This window comes from Coffea eugenioides, chromosome 7 (genome assembly GCF_003713205.1).
Source record: "Coffea eugenioides isolate CCC68of chromosome 7, Ceug_1.0, whole genome shotgun sequence".
NCBI lineage: Eukaryota > Viridiplantae > Streptophyta > Magnoliopsida > Gentianales > Rubiaceae > Coffea > Coffea eugenioides.
In genome coordinates, this window is record NC_040041.1 from 2,616,185 (window position 1) to 2,640,226 (window position 24,042).

Below are 24,042 nucleotides of genomic sequence, written 5' to 3' on the forward strand. Positions count from 1 at the left end.
TTTAATTAGAAAAAAGTAACATTAAAAGAGTGCTTAAAGGAGAGAGATGAAACTTTGGTTCCGTTTGATAAGTGAGTTTTTTGGGTGTTTATTTAAAAATTTACTGTAACTTACCGTAGAAATCGTAGAAAAAATTTTTGAAATGTATAAATTTTTAAATATTTTGAAGTGTATAATTTAAATTTTTGAAATTTTTTTTGAGATTACTGTAGTTAAAATTGTTAAAAAACTTGTAGCAAACAAACTTGGTTAAAAACTTGCTTGCCAAACAAGGCCTTTAATTTCATAAATACCCCTTATGCATGCATATAAGTTGTTTTAGTAAAAGAATAAAAATAATTAAAAATTAGAAACAATTAATACATATATTTCATCACTCAAAAAATTCATATTTAATAAATTAGACACACAGATAAACAAAAAAGTACGCCAATGATCACAAGATTAAGCAAAACAGACTAGTCATCTATTTTTACATGATGTTTGCTATAATTCTTGTGATTTTGAATAGAAATTTTTTCAAAATTTACCTTTCTTTTTCCTCCTTCGTCTATTAGGTATATCAATTGATGTTATTTTGTAAATACAAGTCATCATTCATTATTCAAGAAATATTCAACAATTTTTTCGTTAATTAGTTACTAATAGTTAATTAGTGCTCTAATTACTTGATCATTAGATATTAGTAAAGGAGAATTAATGGGAAAAAAGGGCAAAATTTGAAAATTTTTTCTATTCAAAATCACAATAACTATAGCAAACATCTTGTCAAAAGAGATGACTAGTCTGTTTTGTTGAATTTTGTGGTCATTAGTAGAGCTTTATTACTTATTTGTGATGTATAATTTATTAAATGTGAACTTTTTGAGTGATGATACGTGTGTATTAATTGTTTCTAAATTTTAGTTATTTGTATTCTTTTACTAATACAACTTATATACATGCATAAGGGGTATTTATGGAATCAAAGTTTCATCTCTTTCCTTAAAGTACATTTTTAATGTTACTTTTTTCTAATTGGACTAATTTTGTTATCAAAACCATAACATCACGGGGGGTTTGCGTAATTTTGTGAACTTTAGAGGTGGCTAGTGAAATTGTCAGAAGCCTCAGGGAAGGTTTCTGAAATTATTCCTGTGAAATTTATTAATTTCACATTAACTACAGTTTTAAATAAAATTTTGTACTAGTATTTATAATCTGTCCAATTGACCAGCTGGCTAAGATAAAGTTTCTTCTTATCTTAATGGTCCCAGAACCAAATCCCACTTCTCCAATCCTTTCTTGAATGTTTCTCCAATCCTGCCTCAGGTTCAAGGGCGCTGCTGATCACTGTTGAGTGTTTTCATGGGATGATGCACTAGTGGCGAAATCACACACAAAAATGGTGTGAAATCATTTAGTGACATTTTCCCAGGATTCAAGTTCAAGACAGTTATGATAAGACTCCTGGGCACCCGCCCACTGCATATATTACAATTGTCATTTATGCGTATTGATGAAAAATGCAACACAAAGGAGTAAGGCCAATCCAGAATCAGATGTTGTCTCCAAATACCAGAATAAAATATTGAAATACTATAGCATAGCATTCACGTTGAACCCTGCACGCTGAGTTATTGTACCATGATATCTCCTGTCTTACTTCTCAGACAATGTGATGTCTTCTTAGGTGGCCAAATATTAACTTGAAAACATCCAGATGTACAAGCTTACCAGGAGGAGCAGGTGTACTCAGACTAGAATTCACGTGAAACTTCCCCATTCATCAGAAAGAGGAATGTACGCTGCAGACCCGGCCAGTTTGACATTGTACGTGTATATTATCCTGCTGATAATCTACCTCCAAATGCTTTGACAAGGCCTGATTGAGCTTGGTTATCAATTTATCAACCATTAGAAGAAACTTAAAATTTTTTCGAGGTAATGAAATCACTGTATGTAAATGAAGAGTGAAGACTTCTTAAATTCTCATGGTGCAGTGTAAAGTTGGATTTGGAAACATCTTGAATCCTCCTGTTAACTTTAGCAAAGAAAATTTAAATTTTTACGCACAATTAACTATTTTTTCAGGTACACGGTAGAAGAACCTATTGTCAAATGACTATTTTTTTTCCTACTCCTTTAACATAAAGATTTTTCGCTAGGTTCAACTTTGGTTACAAATTATACAACCATCATTCAAATTTTGAATTCTTAATTTGTGCACCTGGTGTGCATCTATGTCTTTCATGTAAAAATAAAAAAATCTTTGCATTAACAACTTAGGAAAAATTAGGTATAATTTCAGAAACCTCCCTTAAAGCTTGTGACAATTTCACTTAGTACCCCTCAACTTTAAAAAATATCACTTGCATCCCTTATTTTTAACTTATTGTAACATTACCAACCTATTTCAAATATATATTATAAAAAACTCATTTTTGGATAGAGAATATATTTTCATTCCAATGCTGCCCTTTTTTTGTAAACCATTTTGTTTGCATAAACAATTTTAGTCAATCTCTTAACTTTTGAACACTTGGTCAAGGTGATTTTCTTAAAAAAATTTGGAATTGCAAAGTGTTAACAAGGTTGAAAGACGTATTAATAATTTTTGTGTTATTAGTCTGGAAAAGGAATAGAATGAAACTTTGAAATTTTAAATAATTTAGAAAATTCATAGAAATTACCCAAGAATTTTACAATGAAGATAATAGCATTTTGCACCTTGAAGATAGATCAAATAAGTTTCCAAATTTATATTTAAGAAATTTATTTTATTCAAGTTTTCAAGCCAATAATCTGGTCAAAGAATTAGAAAACTTTAAAAATTTGCGTACAATTCATAAACCCTTAATTTCATCCATAAACATTTTTGAATTACAAAATAATTTTTGGTCTTTGAGAGAACCTCAAATGAATTTGTGAACATAAAAATTTTGTCTTTTTTTTACGATTCACAAGCCATCCACCTGCACAAGAAATTTAGAAAATTTTGAGAAAGTCCTCAAATTAACCAAAAACACTTTACAATAAAGGAATAATCTTTTTTTTGTTCTTGAAAATGATTTGAATATATTATTAAAATAATTTTTACATTAAAATATCTACAGTTATATTGTGTCCATCAAAATTACACATTTATACAATTGATCTTTATTTTAACCTTTTATTACATGCTTTCAATTTTGGGAAAAAAAGTAGAACAACAAAGGGCACTTCTCCTCAATTTTGGAAACAAGTAGAACAACAAATGAGTTTTTAACTACTATTATGTTTTGAAATGGGTTGACACTGTTACAAAAAGTTAAAGGTAAGGAAAGCGAGTGATATTTTTTAAAGTTAAGTTAAGGGGTGCTAAGTGAAATTTATAGAAACCTCAAGGAAGGTCTGTGAAATTATCCCGAATATTTAATCTTAAAGACAAGGATTATTAACCAACATCTTTGCTGTCATGGGTAAAACTTGACATTCTTGTAGTAGCATTGTTGAAGACCATGGTCCCCTCTCCCGTAACAAACAATTTTTTCGTAATAGCACTTCTCATTTTAAAATCTCCGCGCACTGGGTCCAACCAATTAAAAATTTATTAGAGGGCCGTTATCGTTGTATTCTTTTAATCTCTCCCTCTCTTTTCTTTTTCCTTTTTTTTTAAAAAAAAAAATTTTTTTTTGAAAAGAACTTTGTGTTTATCACTCTGGCCCCTTCCAATTCCCACTTCCACTCGTTGTAGTCTATAAAAAGCTCAACACCTTCCCTCTCAAACGCTCTATTTCTCCAATATTGAACAAAGCATCTCTCTTTTTCCCCCTCCAAAAGATTTTCCTTTTTATTGCCTCTTTCTTTGCTCAAAATTCAAATTTAATGGAGGCCTTTGATTTTGATAACGTCACGCCGGAGAAATCAAGCGTCATTTTAAGCTGTACTCACCTTAGAAGTATTGCCAAATTGTTCCGAATTGTTGAGGTTTTCTTCGTACTAATCTTACTCTCATGGACATCTACTCGCTTGCCGTTCGCCGTCAAAATCTCCGGCGAGTATTGCCGGCATCTAGTGACTATCGTCATTAGTCCTCTTTTCATTTTTCTTCTCGGCAACCTAATCGTCTTGACTCTGCTCTTCAAAGCCGGCCGCATCCTCTCGGGCGGCCAATCTCCGGCTGACATTAACTCCGAAATGGAAACTGAAACTGATCTGTACGAAGCATTCGTCAAAACTAGCGATAGCTGCATGAACGTTACGAATCTAACTTCCTCTCCCGATGAGATTGAATACCAAGATAAACAGACTATATTTGAAGTGAGCAGAGCCGCCAAAATTGGAAAAGCCGATGGGTCGGAAGTTTCAGAAGTGTTTTCCGATAAACCTTCGGAAATGAAGGCGTATTCTAGAAGCCAATCGGAGAACTTCGACTCGAAGAGAGAGCTTCTGGAAGAGGAAGAGGATAATTGCGTAAAGCTCAGGCGTTCGGAGACTGAGAAGTGCAGGAAGGTTGCGAATCCCGGCGAGATTCCCGGAGAAACAGTGTATGTATTTGATGAATTGAGCAATGAGGAGTTTCAACAGACGATTGAGGCCTTTATTGCTAAGCAAATTAACTTCCATCGCGAAGAAAAGCTGGCTATTGTACTCCCTAACCATAGTTGAGTTTCTTACTCAAAAAATAAGTCAAAGAAAAAGGAATGTGAAAAATAAAACGGATAGAGTATTTGTTACTACTAATATGTATAGTAGTGATTAAATCGGAAATATTTTGAGGAGGGGGAAAAATGAGATGCTAATGTGGGCCGTTGCGTTAATATGGTATTTTAGGCAAGCAATTCTTAATCTGGCCCGTTAATTGTTCTGACGTGCATGGTTGCATTGCATGTAAAAATTTTAAATGAAACTTCCTTATAATTACTGTATCTTTTGTGGGTTTATTACTCTGGGAATTAGAAACTGAAGTTTCAAACTTTCTACCAAAGAAATTTTGATATACATTGAAATTGTCATTTACCAATTTAGGATTTTTCTCACGCTAATTTATCATTACTTGATGTAGAGTTGAAGGATAGTCTAGCGTTTGGCTTAGTTTGCTATCTGAGAATTCTTAATGCTGATATTCGCAGGCATTGCTCAACCAGATGTGCTCGGAAGTTTTCTATTATCCGACTTTATTTCTTCTGTATAGTTAGGATCAATTGACATCTTAGTTTTTCCAATGTCACTGATAATGACTGCCAAAACCTTGAAATTGCGCATCTTAGCGTTCCCTCTGGCTGTCGACAAACTATGAATCCGTCATCTATGACAACAGTGCGTAAATTTACTATTCCAAATTGCATTTCAAGTATAGTTTATATATTGCGAATTGCCAAGCAGGCCAACAGATTCTCCTTCGCTTTTTTTTTTCATCTCAATGAGATCTTTTAATGGGGTCTTAACTGTGAGTGTTCAGCGGAAACAATTACTATCTATTAATGAGACTGTTTGATGTAAAATCCAAGGTTACATAATCTCTCTCTCTCTCTCTCTTTTTAAGTAATCGAGTAAAATTGGAAAATAATGAAATTGACAATTACTCGTTGTGGGTTAGTTATGAAATTTGAAGAGAGTAATTATGAAACTCCAAAACTAAGCATAGGTAGTTAGCCATCATATCTGCTTCAGTGGTGACTCCACCATTTTAGTTATTCAACTCGATTTTTCTGACCTTGAAAGACTCGCATAACTTCTAACCTACTGTCATAACCGGAAAAAGCAAGGCGGAATTGATTTGGGTAGTTCAGCCAAATGAACTGAGCTGCATCATGTTTGAATTAATGCATGCAGAGGAGGCTAGATGAACTGATCTTCTCATCAGCTCTTGAATAGAAATGAGTTGTTAAAGGACCAGGGTCCTGGAATTTCCGGAGTTACTCGACGATCGAGTGTTGTTGATATTTTTAAGAAAAGAGAAGCAGGGAGTTGAATCAGTATCAAATGATCTACCTTCTATTATCAAGTGACTATTCCATCATGAGTTTCTGATAAGAATAATAGTTTGGTGATTATCTCATATTAAGTTAGTGAAAACAAGTTTGGTAGTAGTTTATTACTATTTATTCATTAATAACAAATCTCATAATAAATTTGGTACTAACTTTATTCATTAATAACAAATCTCATAATTCTGAGATAAACCTTCTTATCTACGACCCTAGACACACAATTTTAGTTCGACATAATTGGGCCATGTATGAGTCAGACACTAATTTTCCCCGCCTCTACACCTACAAACCTCGAATAGTTATGCACTTTGGCGAAGCCAAGTCCACATATAAAACAATCGACATGGTAGGATTCTATCTTGATCCTGAGATCATGTATCATCGAGACTTCGTTAGCAGTCTTTTCCTCTTTATCCTCACCGGACCAATAATTGACTGCCATAAAATTGTACTTTATACCGACACGTTACCTACTAGAAGAAATAAAGTAGAAGAAACCCCTCAATTGTGTTGTTACAGTTACAGAACAAAATTTTCCATGGCCATCCTCCTCACTATAGAGGAGAAAGCACGGGAGTTGTCCAGGTAAACAACGTACGAGCACATAAAGTAACCGGAGGTGGGAAAAGTTCTAATAGTGAGTGCTCCACTCCCATTTTACTTTCACTACCTCCGCAATCCCTCAAAGCACACTTTTTCACTTTAGTAGTAATAGTACTAGTATTAGTAAAGGGTTATTTATTTCTGCTCTTTAAATCTTCCTCGCTTTTTTCTTGATCTTCTTCCTTTCCTTTACCTCCAAAACTTGGCGGGCACAATGATTACAATTTCCACAGTGAATGATTTGGGGGATATATATATATATATTTTTTTAACGTAACGATTAAACTACCTTATGGAATACAAAAAGAAGCTCAGGGAGACACAACCTTTTTCTTTGGCACGCAATAATGTTCTTATCAAGGCCGTGTACTTTCTTTTCCTCTGTTTATCTTTTTGTTTCTCTATGGGGTGAGAGGACAGGGAAAAGGGTGTCTGAAGGGGGAAATGGTGGGTGCCAAAAGAAGAAGGCAAGGCCTCCATCCGTCCATTGCGTATATTTGTTGGCGTTTTCCTTTTTAATGAGGCACCGGCCTGCATTATCGGGAAAGTCAGAGAATTTAATTCGAAAAGGGAACTTTTGATAGATAAGCAACTCAATTATTCATAGTTAAATTAACTCCAAAATGGCACGTATCCCTATGTCTATCTAATATCATCCTGAGATATTAACACCAACGATTTTGTACTATACAATGGTTAACAGAATGTATATCTAGATAATTACTATAGTGTAAGAATTGCTTTCACCCTCTTTTTTTTTTTTTTTGGGATCCTTAATTATTAGTTTACGGGGCAGGGGAAGTAAAGCAGCACATCGAAAAAGAACATATTCTGGTGCCCGAATATGTTCGGTATATTTCACACCCCTCGTCAGTCGTCAAGCATTTATCAGAACTAAGAGTGATTTGTCAAACTTTCTTCAGATCAATTCTGGTACCTAATTCTTGTTAACATGCAGTAACCAGCCATTATGGTATCTACTTGCCATGTCCCTTGAACTAGACATGATAGGTGATCAGTACTAGGGAAGCAAGAGAAAAAAAAAAATCCAACTAAATTCGCCATCACCGGTATCCAATTCCGTATGGTGATTGTTGTGGTTGTAAGTCTCAACGTAAAGCATATATTCCAATGGTTGATTCAGCGCCAAATCTTCAAGTACTTTTTGTCGTCAATTTAAGCTGGAAAATGAGTCCTGATATTCATTGATAAAGGCTTGCTCCTCTTGAACCTCTATCAATTACCATACTTCTCTGGATGTTTGTTAGTTTGTCGCTGCCGCCTTTGTTAAATTCTGAGCTCATTCTTATGTCCAGATAAAAGGGTATCAGGATCACATAATCAAAAGTTTTAGTACAATTTATTCTTTATTTAAACTATAATACGTAAAGATTACTGGCTTGCATTGGCTACCACTAACCAAACGAAATTGTGGTCAGTTATGTTGATCATCTGCTAAGTTTATGTTTAATCTTTAGGATGAATGGGCTGAGGATATTAATGTTAAGCTGCAGCACCGCATGCTGATCATTACTTGGTTATAAAACCATGTACAAGGTGACGAGTAACGGTGTTTCAACTTTTCTCATGATGAAGAATCTCAGGCATGCAAACAACTGCAATTCTTCATGATTTGGCTGCATGTAAAACAAGACACAGCCAGGCAGTTGAATTCCTGTACATGCAGCAATAAACAGCTGTAGAGATCTGGTCATCCACTCCTGTGCATAAGGATTAATCAGGGAGTCAAGCGTAAGTAAAATTCTTGTAAAAACTTGGAGCATAAGACTGCTTTTACATGAAAAAGAAAGAGAACGCTGGGATCCACCACCTATCCAGTCTTGCTCAACTGGATATCAACAACCAAACATTTTGTACCACTAGTTACAGTTTCGTGCGTGTCTTCTCAAGGGACCATGACAGTTTGTAGAAACAAGGCTAGCACTATGTAGAGGGACCCTGTAATTCAGCTTCCACAGTAGATTCCAAATTTTTTCCCCACCAATATGCATATATCACCCCCTTTCTTTCTTTCTGTTTTTTTTTCCCCCTCAATCAACATTGCGAGACGCGAATGAAGTGGTGACTGATGAGAATCCATTTAATTGCCAAATTTGATTAATTAAGGATATTGTGAAGTAGGGTAAAGCAGATCTGATAGGATTTGGCAGGAAGCCCTTAAAATCATAAAACCGGACGGTTAAACTCATTTTGCTTTGGCTTTGAGTGGTTATTTAAAGCGAGGTATAGATGGATATATTCAGCTTTTGCTTGCGTGTATTTTAGGCACCCATAATAATTAGTACTGCTTCTTCATACATCTTCATCTGGAAATGACATTAGAAAACTAGGATTATGTATAAGGGAAAATGACCCGTTTCATCCCTCATATTTCGCAAAAATATTCTTTTCATCCATCACTTTTAAAATGAAGCAAATTTATCCCTGACATTTAAAAATTAAAGCTATTACATCCCTGAACTTAATTTTCAATCTGAATCAAACCATTCAATAACCCAGTAATAAATTTCAGAAATAAAATTCATAGATCATTCGGTCAACTTCATCATATTCACATGACATTTATGAAACCAAAAAAATAAAAATTATAACATAAAAAGCCATTCTTTATCTTGGAATAGCAGAGTTTTTTTGGGTAAATTTTTTCATGCACCGTTAGTATATCCGCTTGCGAATCTAGCTAGATGCGTATCATAAATATAAAATTTGGTGTTTAAATTTAAATAAAAATGATATGGCAATACATAAAACCGTTAGTATATACAATGATAATGTAGGAAAGATTAATCTTTCTTTTTTATGTTATAATTTTTTTATTAGGTTCATTAAATTTCACATGAATATCAAGTTGAGTTAACCAAGTGATCTACCAATTACACCTCCAAAATTTGTAATCAGGTTGATTGGTGGTTTGATTCAGATTGAAATTTGGGTTCAGGGATGTAATAATTTCAGTTTTTAAATGTCAAGGACGAAATTGCTTTATTTTAAAAGTAAGGGACGAAAAAAATATTTTTGTGAAACGTGAAGGATGAAGCCGATCATTTTCCCTATGTATAAATATGTACTCTTTTTCCCTTCATTTTGGTGTACATTATTGAATTGAGGCTGGATGTGCTGTGACTATTTTCTACGTTGAAACTTGTGGATCAAGTTGGATTTTGCACCTAGTCATCATATCTGAAGCCAAGCCAAGAAATGTAATTGTCACCCTCAATATCTTGTGTTTGCCATCGCATTTTGAGGGGTGTTGCCCAATCTTGAGCACGAATTTTTAATTACAAAATCAAATGCTCTGTAGTTTTTGACACTTTCCATGTGTTATTGAAATCATTATTGTAAACCGTTCCGACAAAATTTTATTTGAACCAATTTATAAGCTATTTAACGTGCAATACAATAAATTGATTACTTTGCTTTGCTACCAAAAAAAAAAAGGTACATTGTTTATTTGTCTTGGGAGTTATTTCTCATAAGCCAATGTTGGATCGTATTTGTTTCACGCGTAAAAGTATCCAGAAAGTTATTGGGCCATTGTCGAATTTATGGGGCCCAAAGTCTGGTCTAACTGTGGAGGCATGAGGTTGTTCTGGGCTTTCACTTCTCATGCGAACTTGTGCATCTTTCTTCCACGCCATTGTAGTCAGACGGAGAATCTTGCATGGCTGATAGCAATAATTTATTTTGAATTCAAAATCGTCCTGAAATAATTCAGAATTTATTGGAAATGGTTGGTATTTAAGCACTCTTTTTTTTTTTTCCATTATTGTTGTTAGAGCAATTGAAAAAAAAAAAATTCCTACAAGGCTCAGTCAAAGTTTTGTAGTAGTAGTCGTATGTTTGTTATGCGAAATTCACATTAACAAAATCTCCATGCAAACAACTTTGGTATCAAATATTTTTAAGTGGAACTTATAGGCTTTATAATAAATTACATACACACTAGTTTGATCAATCATATGCTTGAGAAACCATGTCCCTGTGCTAAGTAAACGATCCATATTCATTCTCCAAAAACGAAGGGTAGGGTTCTACTTTACAGTTGAGCCAAGAAAGCTTGGTTGTATCCTTTGTCAAAACTAAGCTGAACTTGGAAGGCGTGGTTGGAATTGCAATTGGGAAGTCCAATGGAGATATCCTAGACTTGAGTTTTAAACCCTTCTTTTCCTTTTTTCCAATCAAGGAAAAAAATGAAGAAAAACGTTTTCAACTATTTTGATGGAGGTTGGACCAGGATAAACGAGCATTTCCTTTTAATCGGAAAAGTTTGATCCATAGATAGTTTTTACTATTATCAAATTTAAGATTTGAATCTTGGTCCTGACAATTGGGGACAGTAAAGGGATAGTCGTGACAATTGGGTACAGCAAAGGGGTAGGGAGGGGTGGGAGGTAATTTAAAAAAAAAAAATTGCTGAGAGATTACTCCATCTTGAACTTTGGTGGGAGGTTTTTTTTTTATTAAAAAAAAAATGCTGAGCGACCACTCCATTTTTCACTGTTTTTTAGACACTGTTACATCTGAGGCGATTGGCAATCAGAATAGGACCGCAGAACCATGACCTATTTAAACCAAAGGCGTGCTTTCTTTGTATCCGATAAACAACGCTTTTGTTCTACACTTTGAAAATTGAAAGCCTTTTTGCGTTTGGAAGAGAAAGTACGGGTCCATAATATTGAGATTAAAGAGCAAACTAGAACATATTAACATTATTCATATACAATTTCCAAAACTTAAACTACACAAACATTACACTACTTTTTAACATTACTTATATCAGGCCTGACTGGATTCATTAATTTCGGCACAAACTTCCTGTCATAGTTTTCGAAGGACAACAACTGAAGTCATAGGCCTAATATCTTCTTTGGCCATTTCTTCATCAACCATTCTTCCATATATATCAAACAAATCATCAACGATTGCATCACCAAAATGGTGGGCGATCATTGATTCCTGAATAGCCCTAACAGTCATAGCAACCCTTGTTCCATAGCTTGTAGCGCCACCATCACAAACATCTTTCTCAATTTCAAACATTTCAACCCCTTCCAATTTCAGGGACCCCTCCTTTTTAATCAAATCTTCCAATTCCTCCTTGGATGGCGCATAAAAATGAACATCATATGAATCCAGTTTTTCCTCCTCAACATCTCCCTGTGCATCAAGCAACGCTTTTGATAAATAATTCCACGTTAAAAAGTTCCTAGATTGTGAATGAAAATGCTTAATTGCTCACGAAGTGTCATTACCTTGCGAACCAAAGAGGCTAAAGATCTGTAGAGAATTTCCCAGAAGAATGAATTTCCTCTATCAATATGATTAGGACCTTTCCTTGCCAACAAAATCAGCACCATCCCACCTCCACTAACAAGCTCCTTTGACCTTGAATGCAAGAACAGTGAGAAATCTTCCTGGAACTGTTTGGAGTATGCTTTGGGCACCTCTGGAGGACTGTTATCAGAAATATATATGCTGCCTTTGTTGATTGATCTGCATGTCTCATCATAAAGACCCTGAGGAACCTAAGGAATGTTATACATGACAACTTTGATTAGAAAGTACATGCATGTTAGAGGTACCTAATTTTCTTAACTTTTCACTTTATGCTATTTCAAGAAAATTGACGTGTGTGCTGTTCTCAGGGGAAAATAGGTTTGTATCGGAACTCAACTAATATGACAAGGAGGAAAGGGGACGAGAATCTTGAATCCGTCTAAATTTAACGGACAAAATGCAACCATATTAAGGTAAATCGACCAGATCCAAAATGTTAAGGGAGAAGAAAAAAGTAATTGACTGATGATGTCCCATTAGTGTGTGGAGCGTAGACTGTAATTTAACTATATGTTAGTTGGTATATTTTTTCTCAAATGCAGATTCAACTATTGGTTATCAGAAAATAAAGCAAAAGGTCAACGTGGGAAGAATTAACAAACCTTGGATAGCCAGTGCAAACTGTAGGAGGAATATATGAAGTGCAAGCAGTTATCAGGGAAAAGTCTTCCATAAAATGTTCCAGGATAACCAGCTATGTATATAGACGGAGGCGCCCCCTGATTGCTTCTTCCATTCTTGAGGCCACCATAGAAATCTGGTAAGGCCTGGAATATAGCATTAAAGTCATTGGTGGGAAGATCATTTAGGTACACTCGAAATTCAGGTGCTGGTTGCAAGGTTCTGCGACTGATCTCTTCAATTGCATCCACTATTTCTCTAATGTTTGACAATGTGTTGGGTCCTGAGGAGCAACCCAAGTCAGCTATGCCTAAGCTCTTTGGTTTTGCGGTCAGATAAACTTGTTCGATGGTCTCCAGGGTTATGTATTTCACCTTATCAGAAGCCTTCTTCTGCCATTGAACAAAAAATAAAGGGAATTTCAGCTTTTGTGAAGATAGTAAAATTCCAGAGATTGAAAGAAAAGAAAATTATGACCGGAAAACACGAACCTGTAGAGAAGAATTTTTGGAATAGCTAGTCTTCCCCACCCCACCTTTCATGCGGAAAATTTTTTCAACGTCCATTTTCATTATGGGAAAATTTGTAAGCTTTATGCTTTACTATTGCCTGGTGGTAAACATCATCTTATCTCCTTTTAAAGATACGATATGTGATAAGGGCACGCTGTTTTTTTTTCTTTCTTTCTTTTTTCTCTCTTCCCACTCTTCCAACATGTCCCGAGACTGATCAATAGTCGAAGTGTTCATAGTTTGACTACTAAACAAAAAGATGCTACCGTTAATTATTTAAATAAAAGTAAGCTAGTTTGACCACTGTGCTGCTTGTCAATTTTGCGCCTGGAATTGATCACTCCGTTTAAAAAAATATAAACGAAGTCAATAATGTTCATTTTTGATTGCTTGAGACTGTTCCTCGGCAATTTTGGTGCGAAATGACCAGCTAAATTACCACCGCATCTCCACTACTTCTTGGTCGTGCAATACTTTTTTCTCTCACGCCCGCCAAGAGATTCGTTGAATTGAGACACAATTATATCAAGATCTTTTGCTCAAGAATGAAGTTAATTTGTTTATTCATGGCCTTAATGTGTCTCTGCAAATTGTTTATATGTTATGTTTTTCCATGGCTTCAGTGGTATATATGATTTTGGAAGAATGATAGCATGCGGTTGGAACTCCAATTTCCGAATATGAAGTAAAGTAAACACGAATCCTAGAAGTTATGCAGAGTTCAAGTACATTTAACATCCTACCGTAAACATAAGTTCTACGTACAATATTAGGTTCATATCTGGAGCTTAAACTCATCTTTACCTAGATTTTTACAAGATAGCAGTTAAAAGTTGCACGATAAAACTTCTGCTCGGAGTTTTGGATTGAATATCACTGCTCAAAGAGAAAAGTCAAAACTGTAAGTGGCAATATAACAAATGGCAATGGAGTGCTTGCTCGTATATATCGACAATCTGACATCCAAGGGGGACTGGATAGCAAACAAAGATCAGAAAATGGAGGAGAGGGCTTTTTGGTTTCTTGACTTTTAAGGAGGAATTGATGCGTGATGTAGATAAAGTGCGTTTGGGATCAGACAGTTCCAGTACTAGATTGCACGCCCAAGTCACTCGTCTAACTTTGTACAGCTTCTCAATCAATCAAATCAGTTTAACTTTGTCAGAAATTGGAGAATATAATTGTTAGCTTCCCCGTCTTCTCGAAAGCACCAGCCTCCGACAAGTGTCAGCAGAGGGACACCAAAGGCCAAACAGAATAAGTCCAGATTAACTGAGAGGGGCATTCTCATTTCCGAACGTAGGCATTGTGCTGGGGGGGGGGGGGGACCGTACCGCTAGTTTCTTCGAAACATCAATTCTCCCTTGGTTGTCAAGATTCAAGTTCAACAATAATGGAGTAGGGCGCAAGGGGATCCAATCCCCATTTGGCTCACTAGAGTAGTAGTAATTCATTAGCTCGCCTCACTACTTTTGGCTGATCCTACCGGCCTAAACCGCGCATAGATTGGTGCAGCTCATACCACAATGTCACACTCAAGCCTAGAGTTTAAAAAAAAAAAAAAAAAACTACTCACGCCTAGAGTCGGAGTGAAATTTTAGTCACACATTGAAAATTTAACCTTTTATCAACAAATATTTGATTGTAATGTTTGATAATCAAAATTATAACATCTGAATTCATTAAGCGGCGCTGAATTTTCTAAACAAATTTTACTCCAAAAAATAAGTGAAATAAGTGATGAGTTATTCACTTATTATCACCTAATGTGAATACTATTTAATAATTCACAAATTTAGTAAAATCATATTTCAAATTTCAGTTTTCAAATTTCAGTTTTATCAAATCCACCCTCAATTACATTTCTGCGCGATGAATCATCTAAGTTGGTCCTACACGTCATCCGTATTTAATTGCAAGTGCAAAAGTTAGGACTCGTGACATGCAATTAGGACCGCATCTTATACTTTTGCCGGATAACTCAACAGAGTCGCCAATTGACTTGTGCTGTTCATCTTTTTGAGTGCTTGAAATGTGCATTACGTCCATTACATCAATGATCATTTCAGACCGCACAAGGAGGAGCACAAGACAAGCTAGTGAGAGTGACCCACAACTGCGGAAATTTTGCTCGGCTTTCTTTCTTTCTTTCTTTTCCAGACTTTTGCATCTCCCCATGGTAATGCGGTTGGCAATTATTATGTTGCTCTTGTCTACTTAGATGTCGGGGCCTCGACACAGTACCTTTTCTTTACACCACTGTCCATCAAACTTCATGCCTTGGAAATAAGGCCTAGGGCATTGTCACTTTGTCAGTCGCATTCCTTTCTAATAACTGTTCTCGATGGACTCAAATTTATTAACAAGGTAAAAATTTAAATTATACAAGATCGGAACGCTTCGAGTAACTCTAATATAACCATCTTAAGTCTACACAAACAGTAATAAATATTACTTTTCTATAGTATAAAAATGTCAAATTATTTACTCTGAATTACTACTTATTAAAATACTCTTACACTATTTATTATTCAAAAATGGATACACTATGTCTATAATCTTTTCTGCCTCGTTATCTCGAACGCCTTTGACCTTCACTCCATTTCCATTAATTGCTCGCAACCATTTTCGTCTTGAATTTTTCCACTTCGACTTGTACTTTATTAGTACTATTCTTTTTAAATGGCGTGAACCAATTGAAGTATACAAGCATGGAGGATGGCGTAATCAATAATGCCAAACTTCTGATGGCTTTGGTTAGAGCTAGGGCTGACTGTAGGTTTCACTCTCGTAATGATGATTTGCTCAATATGGGAAAGTTAGGTCTCGATGCGAAACGGGACGAGGGGTAGAAACCGTTCCTGAAGGTTCATAACTAAGATTTAGTCAAAAAATATATAAGATCCAAATTTTTTCTTATATATTATTTTTCACACCATGTGTGAAGTCTACAAAAATTTGTTCTACAATTACACGTTATTGAAAATGAATTACATCGCATACATACAAAATTACATATTGTGCATTTGTACAAAACAGTTTTCTGATGACTGTTCGGGCCTCTTGTCCATGCAAAACTGTGCAATCAAAGCAAGACCTAATTCATTGTCACAAGTACACTGATGCTATAATTGCATCCCACTAAAACAACAAATCCGTGTGTTTTTTATTTACTGGACTAGCTTCTTTGTGTTGCTAGGAGCCAAAAGCTCAGTTGATTTTCTAGTTGAAATTCAGCAACACTAAATGTCTAAAGCATTGGCCGTTTTAGGCACAGTCCCCACAACAATTATACGCAAAGTTTGCATATGTTTAACATGTATATGCTACTGCGTGGACTTCTTATGCTAAGCCAATTTCAGAGCCAATAATTTTGTGGTATGGTGACAAGTTATAGTTTGTTCTCCCGCTTTCTCTTTCCTTTTTTTTAAAAAATTTTTTCTGACAGAAAAAGGGTGGAATTTTTCCATAGATCAACCACACTTCTTTTGATGCCTTAGGGCTTCTTTCAATTTAAAAATTATTGTTCTGGCGTTAGATAAAGCTGTAGAGATCATGCATCAAAAACTGTACTTTTCTCAGTTAATTATTTTAGTTAATTGTAAATTCTGATTTTAGATAATCATTTTTTTTATATTATCATTTGTTTTTGAGTAATAATTAACAAAAACTAAAATTTAAAATCAGTAATTTTTGTTACTATTCTCAGTTCTTATAATTTGGGCTGATTTGGATCATTGATCTGAAATTTATTTGATCCTAGCCGTTAAATGTTCTTCAATCCAACAAATTTAACTTTTGGGTATGTGGAAGATGATGGGCCTCATTGGACACGCAATTACGGGCTGATGCCCTAAAATAGAAGGTGAAAGGTCAAGCGTAAGGTCCAAAAGTCTCCCCAATTCTGAGGGATTGGAAGTTGTTCGGAGCCACAGCGCTCCCTTTGTGTGAAATGGGCGTTCGAAAACAACAAACGGCTAGAATATCGTTCATGAGCTGTTCAATTCAAATTATTTGTAGCTTTCAATCGAATTTCTAGAAACATTTATGGTTAAATTTAGAAAATATCTCATTTATGGTGTTTTATTTTGAATTATTTTTTAGTGTCAGGATGACCAAAGATTTTTATTTCTTTTTTTTTTGTTTATGCATCTTCCAGTCATTGACCATTTGCCACATCCAAGAGTGGATGCTGCAACCCCAAGGAATTTTTTTCGTGTTAAACCAATGTGAATCGATACAAACGAGAAAATGAACTTAGCCGTTGATCAAACGTTGATATAGCATCTTGATCTTTTCAGACCATCAGCCCGATATTGTTCAATTTTTAAAGGTGGGGTTATTCTGTTTGTGTGTAATTGTTACGATGTTATTTGCATTTTGAAGTGTCTTCCATGTACTTCTTGTTTCCAGATGTTTATGTCTTGCTCAATGTATTTCTATTGTTTTACGATTTGGAGATGATATATAATTTCACAGTCGCCTGTGGAATTGTATGAAAAGAAATTATTTTTTTTCCTCTCCTTTTAGAACAAAAATTTTTTTGCAATCCAAATAATTTGAATAGCATCTAAGCATCTATATTAAAAGAATAGCTTTGGAAATTTTGAACACCAAATCAACAATGCTTCTCTTTTTTTAATATCACTAACAAAAAAAATGTATATTTTCATATAAAAAAATCTAGCTACTGAAAGAAAAACTTAGCCGTATAAACATTTTCAAAGAGAAACTGACAATATCCAGTCATTTTTAGACTTTTAAAAATATTTTCACATTTTAATTTTTTAATAACAAATTTTGTTTGTTTTTCCCCATTATTAAGTCAAATTAGCAAGATATCTTTCTCAATCTAAAAAAAAGTGTAATTATAGAATGAAATTATCTAGGACCATATATATGAAAATATTTTTTTATTATTATGTTAGGAATAATAATTTTGAAATATTAATTATCCTGGGTGTTATCAAATATTGGAGTTCACTAATGATTTTAGTAATAAACTGTTGGTTTTTTGGGGCATAAACTAAAAAACAACATCTTAGTGTTGCAAAAAAAGTTTATAAGAGACTCGTATTGAAGTTGGAAAATGAGCTCAATTTCTTCATTCATCAACACCCTATTTATAGTGTTTACAAAGAAACAAACTAAAACAATTTCAGCTAACAATTCTCTAGAAAATCTCAACAAAAACTACTTGATAACATGATCTTATACCTAGCAAATCTTAGCTAAAATATTTGTTAACAAACCAATATGATTTTGGTTAACAAATATCCTAACAATAAGACTTATTGTTCTACCAACTAAATTATTCTGATATCAAACTTAATCTGATAAAATCTATAGGAAAAGTTGACATATCTCAACACAAACAAATAAGTTGATAAAAAATAATGTTAGGGGATAAAGCGCAAAACATGCTATAGTCTAAGGTGATTTGTTGTAATTAACTCTTAGGGGTATTAATATCTTTTTAACATCATCCTTATACAATTTTAAAGATGACTAACTATTTAGGGGACAAAATGAGAAAAAAATAATAATTATAGGGCAGAAAGTGCAAAAGTGACTATACTTTAGGGGGAGTTTTTGTGATTAACCCTTAGCACCATCACTAGCTGCCAAAAGCACCTATATGGGCGTACCACCGCAATCTTTTTGTGTTTATTTGTCTTCCCTGCGAATGTATATGGACTACTAATTATGACAAAAAACCAAAGTATATGAATATGCTTATATCATACTACTAATTATGACAAAAAACCAGAGATTAGATAATCAAAAACAAGAGAACTTAGATAACTTGAACACAAGCCACTTTTGGACAAGCCGGACAAAAGTGGATGCGGAAACTTTGGAAATGCATTAAATTTTTTTTTTCTTTTCGGTCCTTTTTAGTACTTCTAACGCGGCAAAAAGAAATTGAAAGTAAAATACAGTTTCACGGTCGCCGCATTTTGAAAATGCAGCAATCGTAAGTGAGAAAAACGATTCCGAAGGACACCATAATTGAGATATTTATGTGAATTTAACAATATTCGTAGAAATTGCCCTAGCTTTTGTCATCAAAAATAGAAAAAAAAAAAGAAGATACGTTGGTTGCTTTCAATTGAAATATCAAAATTCTACAGTAATGTTGGTGGTTAGGGGTGGGCTTTTAGAATTTTGCTCACTGTCAATTAAATTCTGATAATTGGAAATGAAAAGGACGTAGAGAGGTGGACACATAATGCACGAATCCTATGTTTCGCATTTGAAAGTGGAAAGGATGTGGAGAGGTGGATACCGAAGAGTCACAAATTTTAAAGTTAATGTGAAAGTGATAAATTTTATTATACCACTTCTAGAGCTAGACACATATCGTACAAATGGCGTATATTTTTTTTAGGGTTACCTCTTAACGCAAAAGTGATAACTTTTATTATACCACTTCTAAGGGTGAACGCGCATGCACAATAGCATTTTTTTAGGGTTGCCTCTTAATGCAAAAGTGATAAATTTTATTATACCACTTCTCTTTCATAAGAGCCATGTTTAGATATTTTTTTTTTTACCTATTTTCTCTGGGAACAATTGACAACATCATGTAGCTCATGCTAATTTCTACATCGCAGAAAAATGATATTTCGAAAAATCATTCATCTTATGCAACTTAATCTTATGTGGCACTACTGCATTTAGAATCCTTGCTCTAACCAATTTCTCAAAAAAAAAAAAAAAACACGCACACACACACACAGAGCGACATAATGAATACTTCGTAATAGTCCAAAATACTTGTCGATTTTTTTAACCGATATGCTCTCAGAGCAGCAGCAGATCGCTATCCTCAGTACGGACAAGGGGCCGGAGCGGTTGTCTGACAACCGCTCCCAAACTTTTCATGGCTAAGATGTAATGGGCCATCATCAACGGACAAAACGAAGCCACGCCGTCAAATTATATCAGCTGAATAAGACGGCGTCGTTTTATTGAGTGGCAAATAAAAAAATAAAAATTTTGGAAAGGGATGGAGCATCATCATCAAACGGCGTCAAATTTATCCCGCCCAAATTATTAATGAAAAGTTCCTTTTTATCAAAAATTCCCATTTCACTTTCCTCATTTCCAAAACCCTTTCCCCGTTGTCTGGTAATGCAAAAAATCACTCCACGAAAGAACTGCCATTTCACTCCACAAAATCACTCCCATTTCACTCCCCGTTGTCTGCTAATTTCTAAAACAACTGCCTGAATTTCTCCTAAAAAAGACCCACGTTGTTTTTTGGAGAAGGAAAAATTGCATAATCCAAGGCAAGATGGGATCTTTTACACTCTCTGCTCCTATGTTGCCCTTGTAATGTTTATCCGCAACATTGATACTCTTCATTTTTTGCCATTTTTTTTAATTCATTGGGGTCAAAATTTTCTAGGATTTTCTAGTTAATTTCTTATTTTAGTGAGTCTTGAAGTTTCACATCAGTTTTCGTGGGATGGATTGAAGAAATTTTGGAGCTTTGTTTATTTCGAGCTGGGTAGCTCAGTTGGGCAGGACAAAATTGTTGAAATTATGCTTGTAAAAAAGTTATCTTTTTTATTTTTCTTCTTTAGGTTGCAAGCTTAGTTAGTTTAGTACTTATTTTTTGGGTCTTCTTCCTGCTTACAAACCTTTTGAGGAGGTTCGTAATGTCTCTGTAATTTCATTGTTACTAGATTATGAACTAGTAATTTCGTTGTTACTAGTTCGTAATCAGTAATAATTTCGTTGTTAACTAGAAATTACAGGTTCGTAATGTCTTCTTCCTGCTTTTTTATTTTTATCTTGTAACAAACTAATAATTTCTCTATAATGTCTCCTGTAATGTCTCCGTTTTCTCTAGGGTTTTTCTTTACCCCTCTCAATTATGTTGATTGAATTTTTCAATTTTTAATGTCAATTCTTTTCTGCCTAAGTTGTTGTGGTTTAATTTTGATTTTAATTAATTTATTTAATTGCAAAATTATTGAAAATCTAGTAATCAGTCAAAAGATTCCTCAATATTAGAAAAACAAAAGGAAAAGATGAGAAATTGTCAAAAAAAAAATCTGTTCAAGTTTTGCATTATATTCTATTCAAGCTAATTGTAAGTTTTTTTTTTCTTTTGGCAATCATGATATGCTAAAATATTTGGCTTTTTCGCCTATTGATGGGCAAGCTGAATTTAAGGCTTCCAGAAGCTCGAAAAGTTTCTTTTGCCTTTGCCGTTGTTGTCTTGTTCATTAAATTTTAAATTTTTCGAGTAGTAGATTAAATCAACTTAAACTCTATCTAAAACCATCGTGACCTGAGCCCAAAATTATAAGTGAAGATGCCGAAAGAGAATGAAAATGAGAACTTAAGCTGCATTGCTATCATTTTCAGGATGGTGATGCTGTGCTAGGTTTTCAAAGCCAAATAAGTATTGGGTTGAAAGCTTGCAGAAAAGTAACCATGCAACGGATTTGCAAAGGTCTTTTTGTAGTGTGTACAAGATAAAATACACCGTATACCAGAATAATAACATGATGTCAATACAAAATAACCAGTGGAACATGATATGTATAAATGTGTACAACATATATATCAGTTTGTACATATAAAACAACCACATGTAAATGCTATTAAATCAAGAGATTGCCGTAATGTGTATCAACTAAAATACACCGTGTACCAGAATAATAACACAATGTCAAAACTAAACAATGGGTGATAAATAATTGTAATTTGTATGATTTAAAAAATGAATGTGAGCAAATAAATCAATAATCTGTAAAAAATTTTATCAAAAAATGTAATCATGTGTTCAAATGCAATAACGATGTTTCAAAACAAAGTAACCAGTGGTACATGGTATGTATAAATGCGTACAACATATATATCAGTTTGTACACATAAAACAACAACATGTAAATGCTATTAAATCAAGAGATCGCCGTAATGTGTACCAACTAAAATATACCGTGTACCAGAATAATAACACGATGTCAAAACTAAACAACGGGTGATAAATAATTGTAACTTGTACGATTTAAAAAATGAATGTGAGCAAATAAATCAATAATCTGTAAAAAAAATGTACAAAATGTGATATTACTATGTCAAAAATAAATAACATGTGATGAACATTCTATCACTAACATGTACACCTTAATAACCAATGTGTACAAGTAAAACATTAATTTGTAACAACTAAATAACGAATCGTGAACTATAATGCACCAGTTCTTCAAAGTATCGTAGCATTGTACTAGTTTGACCATACTTTAATCCCCTCTCTCTTTTTGTTCGTAGATAGCGATCTAAGTCATCACGAGTGTAGCCAATATTGCCTAATTCACCTGCCTCTTTTCCCATGAGTTCATGGAATTGTTTCAAGAATATTCCTGCATCATTTGCAATCTCAACTTGGGCTCCTTGAGAAATACTTATTTTTCTTTGCGAACGCATCATATGAACACATTCTGAAATGTGTAGTGTGTGATTATGCTCGATTACTAGATCTCGAACCTGATACTTCATTGTTTCTCTGTTCAAAATTATCCCAATTTTAGCTTCACATCCAGTTTTTGCTTCAGCCCGAGTTCTCTTTGGTTTTACATCTCCTTCTTACCGTAGTTTGAAACCTTCTTTGCAACATGTGTACCTTCTTAATGTAACTACACCGTCTTTATCCTTGTTCAAGTAGTCTTTCCGAACACTAAACCCAACAACTAATCCGTACCTATTGTAGAAGTTGTATGCCTCATCTTCTGATTGAAACTCCATACCGATCTTAGGACACAATGCTTCATCCACTGTGCTGTATTCGACAAAAGCATTTTTTGTTATTATTTTTCAGGACAAACTATTATATTTATTTTTTATTTCCTTATTCACATCATAAGCACTTAATTAATTGTATTCACATATGTACATACTTTATAACAAAGTGTACACGCTTTACAACATTTTGTAAAATAATTTATATGAATATGTATCTTCTCTGTAATAGGTAATCACATAACTCTAATAATTTGCAAAGCATATTTCACTATATAATATATACATTTCAAACAAATAATATAATCAATTTGTGTATAATATCAGTATTTACATACTTTACAATCATATGTACACACTTTATAACAATGTGTACACCCTTTATATCAACTTGTAACATAACAAATTCATGTATGTAAAATACACTTTTACATAGCATAAGATTTGACAGAATTTTCAAAATCTATACATTGTCATTTATACCGTTTGTGTAGTTATTTAAGTTGGTCACATTGTTAAGTTATTTTTACGCTTATGTTATTTTATTTGTACACATCCTCATTTATATTTTGAAATTCTGTACGACATCTTTATTGTACAAGTTAACCATTCTCTCTAGAAGGATAATGACATACTTCTTATAATTTTTAAATCATGCTTCACTAAATAACACATTTATTACAATCAAATTACATATAATATTAGCATTTACCTTGGACAGAGTTCACCAAGCAGTGAATTTCAGATGGGCCGCTCACAAGTTTAGGTTATGCATTTGTTACTTGATGAATATCTATCTCAGTCATCCACAAGTCAAATCGACGTGTATTGTTGCTGCAGCGGATTTTCACAATTATCTTGTGCACACCTCAGACAAGATGTCCATTTTGATAGGGTTTATTTAAGAGTTGGAAGAGCAGAAGACAAAAATTTATGCCTATGTTATGCGAAATAATTTGTTGAGAGGAGAAGAACAGAAGGATCTTGTTGAGAGGAGAAGAACAAAATGAGCTACAGCGACAATGTATTGTATTCAGACAAAAGCCACTACCGCCATTTTCTTCCCACATCTTTTAAGTTGAAAGAGTTTTAAAGCCCGCCGATCGTACCAAAAGTTGATTTTCAAATTTTGATTTTGAATTTTTCATACCCTTGACGACCAGACCAAACGGAATTAAAAGTCAAGTTTGTATTAAAGCAACAATCCTCTACACTCATCTCCATTTTGTTCGATT

At 34.1% G+C, this 24,042-nt stretch overlaps 2 protein-coding genes across 2 annotated transcripts; one reads left to right on the top strand and one right to left on the bottom strand.

Annotated features, from left to right (window-relative positions):
- The first annotated feature begins 3,846 nt into the window (after window positions 1-3,846).
- LOC113777960 lies at window positions 3,847-4,629 on the top strand. Its single transcript, XM_027323196.1, has one exon. The coding sequence runs from the start codon at window positions 3,847-3,849 to the stop codon at window positions 4,627-4,629; it is 783 nt and encodes a 260-aa protein (XP_027178997.1).
- A 6,660-nt stretch (window positions 4,630-11,289) lies between these two features.
- LOC113778673 (salicylate carboxymethyltransferase) lies at window positions 11,290-13,117 on the bottom strand. Its single transcript, XM_027324146.1, has 4 exons — window positions 13,028-13,117; window positions 12,518-12,928; window positions 11,831-12,103; window positions 11,290-11,735 (listed from the first exon to the last, which is right to left on the bottom strand). Exons 1-4 carry the CDS (start codon window positions 13,106-13,108, stop codon window positions 11,397-11,399), a joined length of 1,104 nt encoding a protein of 367 aa, XP_027179947.1. The 5' UTR covers window positions 13,109-13,117; the 3' UTR covers window positions 11,290-11,396.
- Window positions 13,118-24,042: the final 10,925 nt, after the last annotated feature.